Raw genomic sequence first — 17,835 nt, 5'->3', positions numbered from 1 at the left:
AACCTGCAACAATCAGAAGTATTCTCAGGGCTGTCTGGGAGACTCTTCCTCACTTTCGTTCACTTGTTTCCCATCATTAGACAGGTAAGTTCAAGATTTGCTGTATCAGGATAGAGTCACATCCACTGCAAACTGCTGGACCCTCTTCAGCTCAGCCTCTAAAACCCTCTTCATGATTGTACTGACGACCAAAGCTGCCCCGGACCTCCAGGCCTGGGGGGTGGAGAAGCTTTCAGAGATGCTAAGAGAGTGAGAGCTGCTCCAGCACTTTGATCAAATCTTCATTAATATTCAAGAACAACAAAAAAGTTATTTTTACTCATATAAAATATGTGAAACATAGTTTTGGTTGTGAGGTTTTGTTACTTAAGACTCAGTTAAAATAATTTGTGATGTAATGTTCAGACTGTTTCTTCTACTTCTCGCTTCTTGCAGTTGTTGCTGACTCAGACAAAGAATTAGAGAGTTGTGTTCAGTCTGTTTTAAACGAGCTCCTTCTCTGAGGTGCAGGTTTATCTTGACCTCTGCTGGACTCAATGAGGAAACGTGACCTGAGAAGAGACTCCAGTTTCAAGGTAAAACACTTTTTCAGAAGCAGAATGAGAACATCGTTTGTTGACCAAAGGTATGCACACGTTCAATGAATGTGATTCATCTTTCCTCATATCTTAATTGTTCCCTGTGAAATAGAAGGAAAAATGTTTTGTCCGTGTCAGTTATTAGTCCATGTCTTTTATTTTGAAAGTTAAGCCGGAAGTAGCCTGTACTTCTGTTTTGCTAACTTGACAGTGAAGTGGACGCTGCTGGACCAAACTTCTTGTGACATGGACCATCTTTACACAGTGACCGCGGTTCTGTTCTGATCTAAATGTCCGTGTAGGAGTTCTCCGACACCGGGCTGTTCACTTAACTCACCCGCTCTCATTTTTACAGCCAGTGTTAGCCTGCGGATGCTAACTTCAGCTAGCCTGAAGCTACCGTAGTTAGCCACCGCCTACTGTCCGAGCTAAGCTCGCAGAACTCCTGCTCATATTTGTTGATTTTTATTTCTCCACCAGCACCAACGGCTTCATTGAGGGATGTGGAAAGTCACTTTACAAGCGTTTGGTATTTTGCTGCTCGTCTCGTTCTCCGGCAACTTTGTTCTAGGTTGGTTTCAACAAAACAACGCAAAACCCCAAACGCAGCACAGCGAGCATCCGAGCCGAGCGTCGGACAGCCAGGACCAGAGCTGCCTCTGCCATGTAAGCAACCACACGGTGCTGAGGAAAAGCAAACTTAGAAGAGTTGATATCAGTTTCTAGTTGTTTGTGAAGCTTTTAAATGTGACAGTGCGACACTACAGCAGTGGCCACTGAGAAAATCTTCTAGCATTTTCTGTCATCTTAATTTGACGTCACCGTGTTTGTGATGCTAGTTAGCAGCAGCAGCTCTCTCCATCGACGAAACTCACATTCTTATTCTAGGTTTTTATTTTTTGACTGGTTTAAAATAAAGGTTAGTTCGTGTTTTTAAGTTAGAAACGACAGATATTGTTGGCAAGTAGTAAAACACCACATTCTGGTTTCCTTTAGGGTTATTTAATGAAATCAGTTTCAGTTTTTCAAGCCAGAAATGTTATTTTACACAAATTAAAGTACAGGTGATTAGATTGCTTCCACTTCATTTAGATGTAAGTTTAACATTGACTGCATGTGTGAAGGTGATACTCGCTTGTGTCGCTAGTTTCCATTATTGATCCATAACTTTAGACAAATATTTTTATAGAAATGCGAAACATTTACTTGTTTCAGCTGCTCAAAACTTAAGATTTTCAGTTTCCTGATTTTAATACATTTATAAACTGAATATATTTATAATATATATGTAATTTGGGTTGAAATATACGTTTGAAGAAATTACGTTGGACTCTGGGAAATGATGTACAACTTAATTTTCAGGCTGTATCGTTAAATAATGAATGTATAAATTAGGTCACACCTGGTGATTTTTAGACGAACTTGTTATTTCCATGACCAGGTAGAAAAGCGTGGTGTCGTCTGATTGGTTTTGCCTGAGTTTCCGTCTTTTGGCCTCTTGTGGGAGTTGTAGTCTTTTACCTCACAGCCAACAAGCGCTCCCAACGGCCTCACAGCCCGCAGAGGACTACAGACTGGCAGCCGGGCGGGGTTTAGTCTGACAGCTGGTTGTTTGGAGGCGGGGTCGCGGGCTGACATGGGACTGGAGGTCTGTAATGACAGCTCAGCCCACAGACAGACAGACAGACTGAGGAGCTGCTGCTGTGACACATGGGAGTTCACTTTAGAGAAGGGAAGTTTTTGATTTAACACAGAGAAACGTCAGGATGCTGAGAGAAATCGGTGTCTTCGTGTGTTTCCTGGCGCTCGGTGGACTGCTGAACACGGAGGTCAGCTGTGTTTTGGTTCGTGTGATGTGTTCTGTGCCAAGCTGAGACCTTCCAGATGTTTCTGAATGTCTGTGAGCAGAAAGGGTTAAAAGTAGTTAGAGAGGACAAGACCATCCAGATGTTACAGGACACTTTATTCATCACATATAGGTTAATTGGTATGTTCACCCATGGACTTTTGTAAATCTCCTACTCCTGATTAATTGTAAGTAAACGTGAGTGCATGAACAGAACTGTTTCCTAAATTACCTTTTACCTTGAAAGATAATTTAAAAAATTACAAACCTGGAAGACGAAGTGCAAAAAAATGTGCATAACAACTTGACAAATGCAAAAAAACTCTAGCACATTGTACTAACTACACATGTGTAGTAGTGAGTGTGATCTTTGGACGTTTTAGAGCTGGTGATCCAGTCTCTCAGCTGGTTTGCATTTGGCATAGATATTGAGTGTATGCAAACATGAGAAGCAAAAGAGAAGCAGAGAAAAGCAGAGCTCAAGTTCTAAATACAGACAATATGTGATCAACAGAGACTTAAAAATCAATAAATCACTTAACAGGTCATTGGTTTTGTTATGTGTTCTGTAAAAATAAGAGTTTATAATTTATATTTGACTCAGCTGCTTCAAATATACTGGGTTACTGTTTCTCAGAACTGCTGCCGTGTTTAAAAAGGTGTTTTTACTTTTATTTTAACTACGTTTTACCTTTTTCAGACTCTAAACTTATCGACTGGTGTTTAAGCAGCAGTTTAAGTATCGTCACCGTGCACTGACTAAACAAATGTAAGGTGACTACTGTTGTGACCACACACTTGTTTAAACCAGGTGTTTACGCTGGATTAGCAGGTGATGGTTGGTGAGCTGGACCGTGGCAGACAGTCCACACTGTTCATTCTCCACCTTTAATGCCCTCACCTGTTTACTGAACTCACATTAACATACAGGTTGTTTTAGCGAGTCAAAGGTGCAGTCAGTTGGAGGTCTGGAGTCTGTGTGAGCTGTGTGGGTTCAGGTAACGCTGGTGGATGTATTATGTATGAAGGCGCAGGCAGGTGGGGGTCTGTATGTCTGGAGAGGCTCCGGGGTCAGCGACGTCCAGGTGGATTTAATGTTTTAATGTGGCTGGTAAGTGCTGAAATCAGTGGAGACGCCGAGAACTGGAGATCAGCTGAGACTCAAAAAAAATAAAAATAAAAAAATACAGATGTGATTTAGAGTAAAGTCTGCACCGAGCTTGATTATCTATTATTATCTTACATACACAGCTAAACTTGAAATTATCATATTTCATTTAATAACTGGTTTATAACATAAGATAAAGTAGCTCTACGAACAGTTAATCAGAAATAATGTTTAGCATTAAAAATAAATAGTCCAGTGCTAATTAAAACATTAAACTTCACTCAAATACTAATAAATACTATAACCAGCTGATATTTATTTGTCAGGATCCTGGTTGATTTAATACTATCTGCCACTCATATCTTAACACCTCAGCAGCAGTTTCCAGGTGTTTATTGAGGGGTAAATTGGGGTCATTATTCACTCAGTTTTGATTCTGCTTTCTGTTCTCTCTGCTCTGCTTCAGCTCACCGGTGTCCTGGACGACTGCTTCTGTGACGTGGAAAGCATCGACGTCTTCAACAACTTCAAAATTTACCCTCGCATCAAGAAGCTGACGGAGAGAGACTACTTCAGATACTACAGGGTGAGAGCTGCTGCTTCACTGTAAACACAACAGGACTATATTGGTTTTCAATGGGACTCTGGTGCATAAGAAGTAGCTGATTTTCCTTTTTCTATTCACTTTCTATTAGTGGAAGTGTTTCTGAGAAGTGTCTATGTACTGATCACAGGAAACAGTAACATTTCCATGTGTGCGGTGAGAATCAGTTCAAATCGATCGAAGCTGTTTCAGTTTTTAATTTTCTACTGTCACATGAATGAGAGCTGTGATCTGCTTCACTTCGCCCTGGTATGAAGTTAAACGGACGGGCACAGCTCTGTGGGGAGGACACTCGCCGATGCTGCCTGGTTTGTACTTTGAGTAGAACTACGCAGCTACATTCAGCTGGTTTCTTCTCTCTTTGGAGACGAACAGGAAGGATGTGTTAATGAAACATTGTGAAATACATAAAGGATTTCACAATATCAGCAGTTAACAGCGAAGAGTTTGCAGATGATTCTTCAGTTGCTGTGTTAAACTGCAATTTGTGGCTCTGATGATGATGATTATATCTTCGACTTCATTTCTGTTTCTCTTATCACATTCTGCTCTGATAAAACGCTGCTCTGACATTTGCATCAGTGAGTCAGGTCAGCAACTGAAGGAGACTTTTAAAAACACGCTGTTTGGCTGAAGTTTTAGTGTTTAGCGTTTTAGAGCCAAATCTGTACCGAATAGACTTTGGAGGTTTGGAAGATATCGACTTGATTTGACTAACTCGGACCTCTGAGGTCTTATATGAACATATCATTTACCATAACTGATCAACTGTTGAATAAACACTTTATTTCTTAATGATGATATCTAAATATCGGAGGTGTAAGAAAATATCCATTTTGTGATGCTGAATTGGTTTTTAATTAACAAACGAGGGTACGACACAGACAGTGGTTTATTACGGTGTTGTGTTTAAACTCCAGATCACTAGATGGCAGTGCTGTTATTGTTGACAGGTTATTTTTACTCATACATGTTACTTATGCATGTGGGCGTGAGTTCTTTATACTATGATAGTTTTTCTAAAATTAGATTGAAAAAGAAGCAAGACGTTATCGTTACTCTTTTCTTTACAGGTGAACCTGAAGAGGCCGTGTCCCTTCTGGCCTGATGATGGACACTGTTCCATCAAAGACTGCCATGTGGAGCCCTGTCCTGAGGTCAGAGGTCCAACACACTCACACCAGTCCACTAATAATAATAACACCTGTCTGCTAAGTGTTTTCTGAACTTCCAGACGGGAAGTAGAGCCTTAATAGCTGAACGTGTTACGTCAACATATTTTAGCCTGTTCAACACAGCAGATCAGCTTTATTCAGTGATTAAGTTTTCAATGGATGATTTTATGCTCATAGATTTTGCTGTTTAGCTGTTTGTTTATTTGTGGATCTTTGTTTTACAGAGTAAGATCCCCGTTGGAATCAAGTCTGGGAACTACAACAAGGTGAGAGCAGCTGACAGTTGGGTTTGATAATGTTATCATTGAGTTTGTGGTTTGTGTTTGAAGTTCAGAATAAAACTTCACCATTTAGTAGGAGCTGTTAGAAACATGAGAAGCTGCCGGCTGTGAACGCAGCCTCAGAGCTGAACATGTTGGTACCGGTTAGACCCGGGATGGCCGGTTTAATGAGCCCAGGAGCAGCTGCGTTTGTTCCTGCACTTTCTGTCTCGTGAAGCACACAAACACACCCTGTGCGCTCTCTGACCACTCAGCTTATCTCCTCTGGTAGTTTCCATGTAAAGACTGAGGGCCGAGTGTTTGCCAGCTCTTGGCTCACAGCCTGATGTTTGTCTTGTAACGAACCAGAAGTGTTTGGACATCTGCACTCGTCTCAGTCAAGGTCGTCTCTGTTTAACTGGCCATTAGCTGGGAAACTCGGATCTGCACCTCAGCAGTGTGTGAGGCGCTTAAAATCCAAGCAGTGCATTAGATCCAGGATGTGAGTGTGAAGCTTGAAGTCACAGTGCACCTGAAATCTATGTTTAGAGTTTCAAACACCAAGTTTCCTGAATGACAGAGGTTTCAGCACAGATTCAATGCGATTACGAGCTGAATGTGTCTGGAAATGAAACATCGGTTGTCAAACCAATGACATTTCCTCATTACACATTATTATACATTAAACGTAGTTTCAGACTAGGGCTGCACACTGTGGTGCATATTGTGATTTTAGAAAAACACGTGGTTTCATGAGTCTTCTTCCTTAGTTAAAGAGGAAAATGTTGAGATTATTGATCATTTCTTAATGTGCATTACTCAACTCAAACATCAAACATTTAAAAATATCCTCGGATACTATGACTTTTGAGCTGCTCATCACATCATTACGCATCTAAATCTACTTCTAATTTCTAATGTTTTCATGTGGACTGTCGCACAGACTGAACTATCATAGAAAGACTGAAGCCAAACATTGGAGCTAATTGATTAAACCTAGAGATTAAATTTAGGTTTAATTAAAATTAACCAATCTTGACCAATGAACTTTTAATTAAAAGATGATTGGTCGTTTTTCTTTCTGGCTGCTGCTCCACACTCTGAACTCAGTGAAGAACAGTTAGTGGCACATTTTAGCAACTAACCTCAAGGAAAAGTTTTAGATTTGTCACGAGAGGCTGCTTTAAAAAAGTCACATCAAGATCAAGTGGCTAAACTCATGTGACCATAAACGCCAAAACTTTTCATTTGCAAAAGGGTGAAAAGAGTTTAAACAATTAAATGTTGTTTTTATGAAAGACAAAGATCAACATTTTTTTTATTTACTGAAAAAGCTGCATTTCTCTTCATCCAATTTCATTTCCTACATTTTACAGTGCAGACATGTTTCCTCACTGTGTTGCTGTGTACAGGTCGATAAAGTCAGACATGATTTCAGATTCAGTTTGTTGTTTTATAGTTTTTACTAACAGCCCCCCCCCCCCGTGTCTCCTCAGTACACCAAGGCAGCCAACACCATGTCAGACATGACCGAGTGTGAGCAGGCCAAAGAGCTGGGTGCCATCAACAGCACCCTGAGGTGAGACCACTTCTGTCTGTTTCCTCTCCCGACTCCTTTCCCTCTGCAGTGTATGAAGGTTTTTTATTGTTTCCTGTTTCAGTAACCAGAGTAAAGAGGCGTTCGCTGACTGGGCAAGACATGACGACGCTCAGGATCACTTCTGTGAGCTGGATGGTAAGACTTTTATGTTCTGACTCTGTCTTTGTTCACCCAACATCTTAGTCATGCAAAGATACTCGCTACTCTTCAGATTTGAATAAGATCCAGCAGTAAAGGCTCCAGGAATTCTACTCTATTCTCTTCTGAATACATGTTTATGTCTGTGTGTTCAGATGAAACTTCGCCTGATGCTGAGTACGTGGATCTGCTACTGAATCCGGAGCGATTCACTGGATATAAGGGTCCGTCAGCCTGGAGAGTCTGGAACAGCATCTACGAAGAAAACTGCTTTAAGTGAGAATCACACAGACAAACTAAATGATTACAGCAGTTCAGGACCTGCAGAAATATTTATCTGTACAAAGGTTTCGACACAGGAGCAATAACATCACAGTATTATCACAGTCTTTCATTAAATCAAATCACATAAACTGATCCATCAGTTTTATATGTCACGGTATTAAAAAGAGGGTGAAAACGTTCTTGGACCTACCACTTGTCTTATGTCAGATAAATGAGATCAGCTAAATAATCAGAAAGATGAAACGTATGTTTCCTGCCTGTGATGTTTACTGTGATCAGTAATAAGAACCTGTGTTTGTGTCCACAGGCCCAGATCAGTGTACCGACCTCTGAACCCTTTGGCTCCGAGTAGAGGTGAGTCTGGGAAATCAATTAGTGCTCTGTGTTTCTGTCACTTGTACGTTTCAACAAACATAAATGGAAAACTTCAGTGTATCAAGATACCGATAAGTACTGACATGCTGACAGTTGCTAAACAGAACCTGTTGATAGTGAAAACACTGTTGTTTTGTGTGTTGTTTTGGTATCAGTGCTGAACTTCAGCTGACTTTAAAAGACCAGTTCTGTCACTGAACACTAAAAGGACATTTTAGTTTTTCCCTTATTATGTTTTTTTTTTTTTTTTTACCTTTAACTTGTTCTATCATAATCAGATGTGAGCTACTCTTCATAATCTCTAGATAACAATAATAATACTGAGAAAGACCTCAATAATGAAAACATACAGTCAGGCGGTGGACAGGGAAGTAAGATTCTCACTTTTTTCCCTATTTCTCAATACTTAGTTTATCATTCTTATTATTTATTTTTATTTTATTTCATTTTTTGCCACTTGGCTCTTTCGAAACACAGATGACCTACACTCTGTACTGTCTCTGAATGCCTCACCACAGCTCAGCTCAGCGTTTTCAGAACCGTTTCACCCTGAGTGAGATGTTTGCATATTTCTGAAGCTGCCGTTAGAGAGGAGCAGTAGACCCATGCCTGAGGTTTTTTTAATCTGTTTCATAACCAAGAGGAGCCCATTATGACATTGATTCATATCTTTAATCTACATTTCTCCCATGGTGCCTGAAGTGAAACAGGACATTTAAGTTGCAGAATCAGACATTTTGTAAAGATGTTATAAAATCATTTAATATTTACAATGTTCAGTTCAAGGAAAATCCAGCTTCATACCATTTTAAAGTCTTTGATTGTTGAAGTACAGAAATAGTAACTAGAGTAAATACAGTATTTCTTATTTTGCAGGACTACGTCAGTATTTTTATTCATCTGTGACATATTACATATTGCATGTGTAATCCTGTAACATGATTTACTGAGGTGGGAAAGGTGGTCCACTAGCTCCACAGCTTGTCTGCTGTATACCCTGAGTTGTCAGATTATTAGGTACACCAGGCTAAACTAGTTCAGTCTAATACGTGTGTGTGGTTTATTTTTATCTGTCTCTTGTGTTTTTGTGTATTAATAGTACAGATCTAAGTGAGCTTTGTTTTCTCTGTCTCTTCTCTGTCTCTCTGTGTTTAGGAGACGATGATGGTGAGTTAAACTCTGTCCTCATGAATTTATTTTTAGACGTGTTAATAAAAACACTGACGTCTCTCTTTGGTTGTTGCTCATGTTTCAGGAGAAGGTTTCTACAAGTGGCTTGAAGGTAAGAGCCACCTCATGATCTTTTATTCTGGCAGCTTTACTCTGGAGTTAACAAAACAACTTCCTGTTTCTTTTTTTAAACATTCACTTCCTCTCATCTCGGACAAGTGAAGCACTTCTACATTTTATTTTGATTAATCAGAACTGTAATTAGCCTCATCTTGTTGTATATGGAGAGAGAACCATAGACTCTGAATCTTAAATTACACACTTTACAGCTTTTAAAACTATTTCTGCTCGAATTATCAGTCACGTTTCTTGTCGCCTTCACCAGCCTCGCTCTGTGAAGTCGAGCTGAGAGCTGCAGTCCTCTAATCTCCTCTCTGTTTCCTCTGCACGTGTTTCTGCAGACAGTCTATTCTGAACGATGCCACAGAGTGTCTCTGGGTACAAAGAGACCAAAACTGTCAGTTCTCTGTTCTACAGCTTGATCAGCACGTCATCCTCAGATAAAAGCACACTGAGAGAAGTGACAACCGTTTGGTTTTTTTGATATTACAAGAGGTGAAATTTTCAATTCAACATGTCTCTGAGACGTCGTCCTGGTCTTTTTTGTGCTTCAATTATTTTCTTCTTTTCCTGTTTAGTGATGGTTATTCTCTGCAGAAAGTAGTTTGAATGACAGATTTCCTCATTTAGTCAAAAAGGGATAAAGTTTGAATTTGATTCTGTGGGAATGGAGTTATATGGTGAAACGAGCAGACTTTGTGGTTGTACTTCCTTATTTACACTACTGACATTATTCTCCATGGAAAGAACCAATGAACTGTTTTCTTCTAGAGTAAGTAGAGTTGGAGCTCATTGTTAGCGTGCAGAGGAAGCATGTTCCTGTTATCACAGTTTCAGCCGCTCTAAAATATTGGTGCTACTTCCACAAAGATCAAATCAGCTTCAACACTGCAGATTGTGATAATAACAAACAGAGTTATTCTGAATATAACTGATAAAAGAGTCTGTTTGAACATGTTACAGAGAAATACATTTATCACTCAGTCCTAGCAGATTTTAACATGAAGTTGCAGGTTACTTTAAAATCTCAGTGCGGCTGCAAAGATTAAAACACACCAACAGTGGTGAAGAGCTTCAGGCCTTCTGACGTTAACTGTATTTGTTCTACTGTTAACATTCACTGCTCAGTTCACTTCTTTGATGTAAGGAGGCGGAGGCTGAACCGACAGAGAAATTTTGGGGGGGACTGACCCTTTAAATAAAACTACATTTTTAGAAAGTACCTTCTTTTGGCTTAATGATTTAAAGTGTGTGGATCATGTCTCCTCTATGTTTCCCTCTTTCCATCCAGGTTTGTGTTTAGAGAAGAGAGTTTTTTACCGACTCATCTCCGGCCTCCACAGCAGCATCAACATCCACCTGTGTGCCAAGTACCTGCTGGATGGTACGACCACCAGATAATAACTGTCTCATTTCTCACCTGTGACATGAGGTTTATCAAACATAAGAACAGGCAACACTGGGGTTGATGCAGTACACACATTTCAGGTATAACAAATACAAACATGAGTCTGGACTGATCTCTGTAAACTACGTCACTGATTAGTGGAGTCTTACAACAGCCGTGTGGTAATTCTGGCTCTACAGAATATTTTTCCTTGAACAAAAGAGTTCACTGTCATGTTGTGTCTAAACACACTGAAAGCTGAATTTTTTATATTTAAATCAGGAATCAACAAGGGAACATAGTTAAGAAGGTAAATTATTCCAGAGACAGATAATATTTATCAAATAAGACCTGCTACAGTAGTGAAACAGAGACCATGTTGATGTGAGACCCCTCTCTATATACTAATGACCCCTGACGTCACCAGAGTCAATATTAAATATCAAATCTGAAGAGAACCTGCCTTCTCTCTGCAGCCTTTTTTAGTATTAGACGTTAGCATGCAGGTCATTCGTGTTGCGAGACATTCAGGGACAGGTCAGCATTTACAAAAACAAAACAAAAACAAGGTATGAACTATATTTTACCCTGGTCCCTGGGTTTTGGGGTTAGTTAACACATTATTAAATCTGTGTATTGTGAAGTAACATGTTGTTGTGTCCTCAGAGGGCTGGGGACAGACGGTGTGGGGTCCAAACGTGAAGGAGTTTCGGCGCCGGTTTGACATGGCAGAGACCAAGGGCGAGGGCACCCGGCGTCTGAAGAACCTCTACTTCCTGTACCTGATCGAGCTGCGGGCACTCTACAAGGTGGCGCCGTACTTTGAACGATCCATCGTCAACCTGTACACCGGAAACTCTCAGGAGGACGGAGCCACCAAAGACCTGCTGCTGCAGGTCTTCAACGAAATCAAGTAAGACATACTGACAGATCCAGGTTTTTAATTAAAGTAGACTCAAGTCCAACCTGAGCTGGCTCATCCAGGATGGTGAACATAGATCTACACAGACTGAAATGCGTATAACTGGAAATGAAATTCATCAGACTTACTGCTCAGGGTGAAGCTGGGAAAGGCTAATGCTGCTTATGCAGGTGGTCTCCTGACTTGTGGCTGAATCCAGGCTGAAAAGCTGCTCTATAATTAAACTCAGGTCTAATCATCAGCTGATATTCAGTGTTGTTCTTTTCACATCAAATGTCACCTGCCACATGCATGTTAAGCAGCTTTTCCCGCCACAGCCCAGCGAAAGTGAAGCTGATGATTAAAGATGTCCCATTTTAGCAGGTCCAAGAAAACTAAGTAGAGAGTTTTTCAGCAAGCATGGTCTGAACATGTTCATCTGTGAGAAGATGTAATTAAACGCTGTGAATAGTCCCAGTGCTGAATCTCAAGATAAAGTTGTTTTAAATGGGATTGTTGGGTTTTTACACACTTAAAACGGTCTTAAACCTTAAACAATGTAAAGTGCCTTGAGATGACTTCTGTGGTGATTTGGTGCTGTACAAATAAAATTGAATTGAATTGAATAGATACGCTGTAAACCAGGACATATTGATCGTTTCAATTTCATCTGGTCTGTATCATGGCATACAGGTTCAGAAACACACAATCAGATTCTAATTACCTGTAACGACCAAAACATCATTTCAGGTTCTTAGAAAGTTCACAAGTGATCATTAGACCAACTCTGCTGTTGTCTTGCAGAACTTTCCCGATGCACTTTGATGAGAAGTCCATGTTTGCCGGACACAAAATAGAGGCTAAAACATTGAAGGTGAGACTAAAAGCTTTGAGGTCTGGTTTGTGTTTTTGTGGTTGTGATTTTTTATTCTGATGTTTGCTTTGTTCTCTTTTTAATGAGCAGACGACTCAGAAACTGGTTCATTTATCTGATCTGTGTCAGCCGGACGAAAGCAGACTAACGTTCTGCCAGAAACCCTAAAGTAGCACTGGACTCATTCAGTCTTTGTATCTCTACCCTTTAAAGACATTAGATCCCTCAGTAAATCAGTCTGATCAGATTTTAGTTTGTACCACATCATATCTGAACCTAATCTCGAACTCTTTTTTCCATTCAGGAGGAGTTCCGCCTCCATTTTAAGAACATCTCCAGGATCATGGACTGTGTCGGCTGCAGCAAATGTCGACTGTGGGGAAAACTGCAGGTGAGTCACGTCACTGTTTCTCTGCCTGAATGTTCACATTTACGTAGTACGTTCTTGTTGGATAATTGTTGATGATTCATCACTAGTTTCCAAGTCAGACGTGGCTCCTACTGCAGTTAAATGTAGAGGAGGCTGAACAGAGAAATACGACTTACTTCTATGGCACCATTGATGACACACACAGACACATCTTCCCAGCTAAATAGAAGAAAACACCATTTATTCATGTTGAAGGAAATTTCCAACATCTTCAAGCAAACCACAATATGAGCAACTAAACGTGCACATGTGGCCTGATGTGACTATATAGGATCAGATAAAGTTGATTGATCAAAGTTTCACAGCAGCAGGGTTGATACAGATACAGAGTATGTTCACATTACACACATAAATAGCTGTGGTGGGTGCACGTATTCTGTGTGTGTAATGGTATTAGTGATAGTATAATACAAAATAGGTAATATGTTTGGTCCTCGAGAGCCACTGTCCTGGTTGTTTGCCTCGACCCCTGTGATTACCTCGGTCAGGTGTGTTCAGCAAACGGCAAGCTGAGAGATGATTTCCACATCAATCTCTTTGTGTGTGTTGTCTGCAGACTCAGGGTCTGGGCACAGCTCTAAAGATCCTCTTCTCTGAGAAGGAGATTAAAAACCTTCCTGAACACAGCCCGTCTAAAGGCTTCCAGCTCACTCGACAGGAGATCGTGGCCTTAATGAACGCTTTCAGCAGGTACGCTCTGTGACACACAAGAAAACTGAATGAAGAGAAGTCCTACATTAGTGTAAATTCAACAGTGTTTGGTTTGCCATTCAAGTCATTACCCTAATTTTATGACCGGTTACAGAATAACAGGTTTATCAACAAGCGAACTGACTGAATGTTAGTGGAGCTCCTGTTAAATGGTGTTTCTTCTCTCTCTGGCCCAGGTTGTCCACCAGTATATATCAGCTCCACAATTTCCGCCTGCTGTTGAAGGAGAACAGGTAACAGGAAGTGATGTTTCACCTGGCCAGCAGGTAGCACCAGCCCACAGAACTGCGATAGTCTAAATCTCACCCAGAAGAAGATCTTTTTCACGGGCATCAGGATCAGCAGCGAAGCCTTCCTGACGTCTCTTCCTTCTCCGCCTGTTTCCTTTCTTTTCTCTGCTGTCAGATTTTTCATCCTGCGACGAGCTTTGAGCTTTTTTCATTTCAATATTTCCTGTTACTTTACTAGAAAAGCAGCAGGTTGGTTGTGACATTGTACCTCAGTGATGATGAATCCTGGTTCTTCAGAAAGCGACTGTCGGGGACAGAAACCTCTGTAATCACTGCTGCTGATGGATTTTTACCATCATGTGAACCGGATTCAGAATGTGGGACCACTTCGTCCTGAGGAAAGACTTGTTAAAACTGAGCCTCGTTTGTCTGGATGAATCGTCAGGACGTTGCTGCCTATTTAGTTTTTTTTTTGTTTGTTGTCTTCTCTTCTCCTTTCCCTCCATCTCCTGTTGTTTCTTCAGCCTGAGGTTCTGGACCAATCTGCTCATATTAACCACCTCAGGCCTGATTTAAGTCTACCTGCTAGAAAGTGTGTGTGTGTTAGCAGATGTATAGGAGATGTTGCCACAAGCCACATGTTGGTGTTTAGCCACAGCTGATGAGACGTTTATTGTCGGATGGACTCGGTCGGTGGTTGTTTACCTCCCCTGACATTTTCTGTGGCTGCAGATCTGTCACACGAGGTTCTCACTCTGCTGCCTCAAAGCTTCACAGATGATCAGTGAAAGGCTGAGAGATAAATCGTGTGAAAACATGAGACCGAGCTCCTCTTTAGTCAAATTTATCCTGATCAGATTTTCAAAATCCAGCCTTAATCTACGTAGAGGGAGACTCTGTCGAGCAGCTAACTGAAGCTGAACCTTTCTGTTTGTGTCTGAGCTGTTTCTCTCGACTTTTCCTGAGTGGTAAAAACATTCTCACTAATTTAACTAATTATTTAATATTATTCACTGTAAATTTACAGTGATCATTTTGTCACTAAATCACAGTTTAAACAATCTTATTTCTTAGACCTGAAGACAAAACACAATAAAACATATATAGTCCATATATACGAATTAACAGAGTAAAGTACACTTCACTCCAGGATCCATGACCAACAGTGAGCCATGAGTTTAGACTTTACAAGTCTGCACTGTAAAACAGTACGTCTGTCTAGGTTAATACAAAATGTAGTTTTGTAATTTAAGTTTAAATTTAAATGTAATAATCAATCTATTACAACTGGCACAAAAACACTGAGGTTTGACGTCAGTAACCAGCAGAACAGTGGAGTCAAACCACGGAAAAGTCAGCAGAACGGGCTTCACGGGAAAAGTTTGTTGGGTTAAAATGATGAAAAGTCTCATTAGCTGTGGTTCTATCAGCCGCTGTGACTCGTGGACGACGACAACAGTTGCAGCTCTAAAATGACAATGACTTGATTCCATAGCTAAAGAACCATAAACTTGATACTAGTAGCAGATCTTTATTAGTAAACCATGAACGAATGGGTCATGTTGCCGTCTGTCTAGTTGCTGCTGTGGAGTTTGTGCTGCCTGGTTTATTCTGGTGTTTCTGCTTCAGCCGTGTTGAAGCACAACTTTGATCAAGACGCGTTAATTTAAACCTGAAGGAACCCAGTTCTCTTGAGATCAACTGTTGCTTCAGTATTTTCATTTTGTTTCGAGAGACACAGATGGATGTTGGACGTAGTTTAAAGTGAGCAGCAGGAAGCTGGAGGTAAGGAAACGGCGTCTGTCCTGTAACCCCAGTGTTTCAGGAGCCGGTGCTGCCGCCGAAGTGTCCTTAGGCAAAGAAGCTTCCATCCTCAGTGCTGAACACTGAGGTGGCTCGTTAGGATCAGTGAGCTGCAGCATGTTTGACTGTCAGCAAATCCCACGCTCAGACCGAACTTCCCCACACTCAGTGGTTCAGGTGTAAACGTTCCTAAAACGGCAGCTCACTGTGCTTTTTCTTGGACTATTTGAAGTGGCGGATGAAACATCTCATCACAGCATTCGGTCAGCCTGCTTTTTTTTTTGACAGCACTCAGTTTGACTTTGTGTTGTGAAAAATATGAACCATCTCCAGACTTGAACGAGGTTTGATGAAACAGCTGTTCTTGTTTTCTGTTCTAGAAGCAGGACAGAGTCAAAATTTAAAGCAGCCAGTTTAACGACATCGGCTCAATAATCAGAGCAACGTGAAACAAGCGAAGGACTCGGTGCGTGTTCAGTGTCGAGTCACTGACCTGCACCTGAACAGGTGAACACACGCTTTATTTATTTGTTTCTGTCCGAATGATTTGTTTTCCTGACATTTGTTTTGCTCAGAGGTAAAGTTTGAACTGGACCAAAGAATTTAAGTTGCCTACATTTTATTTAGTTTTTCTGTTTTGGAGCCCGGGACTTTTTATTTTTTAGTCTTTATCACTTCAGCTGTAAACAGGACTGTAGTCTGGACACATGATGTTACAGTGAGATGTTCTGAGTTATGATTGAAATAAAAATATAATAATAATATAAGTGTAACATTAAAAGTACAACTTGGCTTTTTGGGAAATAATGTCGTTAAAATGGAAGAACTAATGTGTACTGAGGCCTGAGGATGTCAATAATGATTATTTTTGGTTGAATTAATCATTACTACATAGAAATATGAAAATAATTTGAAAGATTTGATTCAATTATTACTGATGAGGACTTATTTCATTTTTAATTACACCATTTTATCATAATAACTTAATTTGTACCTGTCAAAATATAAAATAAAGACTTTTATTTTATTTCTTTGACTCTTAGCAGCAACTGAAACCTGTTCAATGTTGTACAGATTAATTAGATTCCTTCATATGACATAAGTTGCCACCAATTTATCGATTAATCGATCTATTCGAATTTATGTTTTGTTTCCACCAGTAAAAACAAGTTTTTTTTTCTTTTTTTGCTTTAAAATATGTCCAGAAAACTGTGTTTAAGTTGCTGAAGTTTAATCTCTGTGTTTTTTGCATATAAAATAGGATCAGTTGAGTTCAGACACCAAATGAACAGACTTTACATCTTAGCTGGTCAGTTGTTTTAGCTTCCATATTATCCGTTATAATTAATTAGGGTGGGTTATAATTGGTTCAGTTCCTCCTTGCAGCCTCCACAGAAGGATTTTTCTTAATGTGTGAGACACAGTGTGTGAAGTATGTATGTTGCAGGTTTGTTTTCTATGACAGACGTGCTCATGCTTTCCTCAGAGCCTCGCATGCCCTCCAGCCGCCGGACGTCCAGTCCACTCGTCAGCCTTAAAACTAAAGCGCCATTTTTGAAAAAGTTCACTAAACAAAACAAAAAAAAAACAGCTTCAGATTTTCACGCTCTTTATGTTGAAACTAAATCTGTACAGTTTGTAAAAGCAGCACAAGTTGAAGTTCTTCTTTTAATTTTAGATCTCTATGAATATATATATATATATATATAGTTATAGTTATAGTTGCACCATGTTGATGTGTGTACCTGTTGAATATTTATTTGAAGAGTAATAAATATTTCTGGACATCTCTGAACTTTGTCTGATTGATGGTTAAAATCTTGAGTTAAGTCAGTGACTTAATGAGTCCTGATGAAGCTTTTGGATGAGGCGTGAAATGTCTTCAACTTGACCATTGAAGTGCTCCTGTGGGATAACTATGATCTGGAAGAGTGAGAATCTTCACAGACAGAGGTCACTTACTTTAATCATTGCTTGTATCAATACTGTCCATGAAGACATCACTTCCTAAAATGCGTTCAGCAGATGTTCTTGAAGGTCCGTGTTCTGTGCTGTGTTTATTACACAAGTTAATTTCTTCCAAACCTACAGTCCCTAGTATAAAATTATCTCCCTGTGTTCCCTCCATCGAGTTGCAGTGGAAGTACAGAGAGAATCTGTATTTAAGAGGTTGCAACTTTGGAAAATATCTGTTTGATGTGAATTACTTAGCCTAATATTGTTAATAATTGTAATTATTA

At 40.0% G+C, this 17,835-nt stretch overlaps 1 protein-coding gene across 3 annotated transcripts; it reads left to right on the top strand.

The window, feature by feature from the left end:
- Positions 1 to 760: 760 nt before the first annotated feature.
- On the top strand, positions 761 to 16,622 carry ero1b (endoplasmic reticulum oxidoreductase 1 beta). 3 transcript variants are annotated; one of them, XM_026359520.1, is made up of 16 exons: positions 761 to 1,244; positions 3,999 to 4,118; positions 5,210 to 5,293; positions 5,536 to 5,577; positions 7,068 to 7,150; positions 7,233 to 7,306; positions 7,465 to 7,585; positions 7,902 to 7,948; positions 9,125 to 9,136; positions 9,225 to 9,251; positions 10,551 to 10,643; positions 11,313 to 11,559; positions 12,352 to 12,421; positions 12,726 to 12,812; positions 13,408 to 13,541; positions 13,739 to 16,622. In XM_026359520.1, exons 1-16 carry the CDS (start codon positions 1,080 to 1,082, stop codon positions 13,797 to 13,799), a joined length of 1,467 nt encoding a protein of 488 aa, XP_026215305.1. In that variant the 5' UTR covers positions 761 to 1,079; the 3' UTR covers positions 13,800 to 16,622. The 3 variants fall into 3 exon arrangements, with proteins under 3 accessions (XP_026215305.1, XP_026215308.1, XP_026215307.1); XM_026359523.1 differs by lacking the exon at positions 761 to 1,244 and adding an exon at positions 2,192 to 2,407; XM_026359522.1 differs by lacking the exon at positions 761 to 1,244 and adding an exon at positions 2,426 to 3,535.
- Positions 16,623 to 17,835: the final 1,213 nt, after the last annotated feature.

The sequence above is a fragment of the Anabas testudineus genome, chromosome 1 (assembly GCF_900324465.2).
Source record: "Anabas testudineus chromosome 1, fAnaTes1.2, whole genome shotgun sequence".
Taxonomy (NCBI): domain Eukaryota; kingdom Metazoa; phylum Chordata; class Actinopteri; order Anabantiformes; family Anabantidae; genus Anabas; species Anabas testudineus.
This window is presented reverse-complemented; position numbering and strand designations above follow the sequence as displayed.

Coding starts and splice junctions, on each gene's coding strand:
- ero1b (XM_026359520.1), top strand. CDS start 1,080: ATGTGGAAAGTCACTTTACAAGCGTTTGGTATTTTGCTGCTCGTCTCG. Junction 7,151..7,232: donor GCCATCAACAGCACCCTGAG/GTGAGACCACTT, acceptor TTCCTGTTTCAG/TAACCAGAGTAAAGAGGCGT. Junction 7,586..7,901: donor TACGAAGAAAACTGCTTTAA/GTGAGAATCACA, acceptor TTGTGTCCACAG/GCCCAGATCAGTGTACCGAC.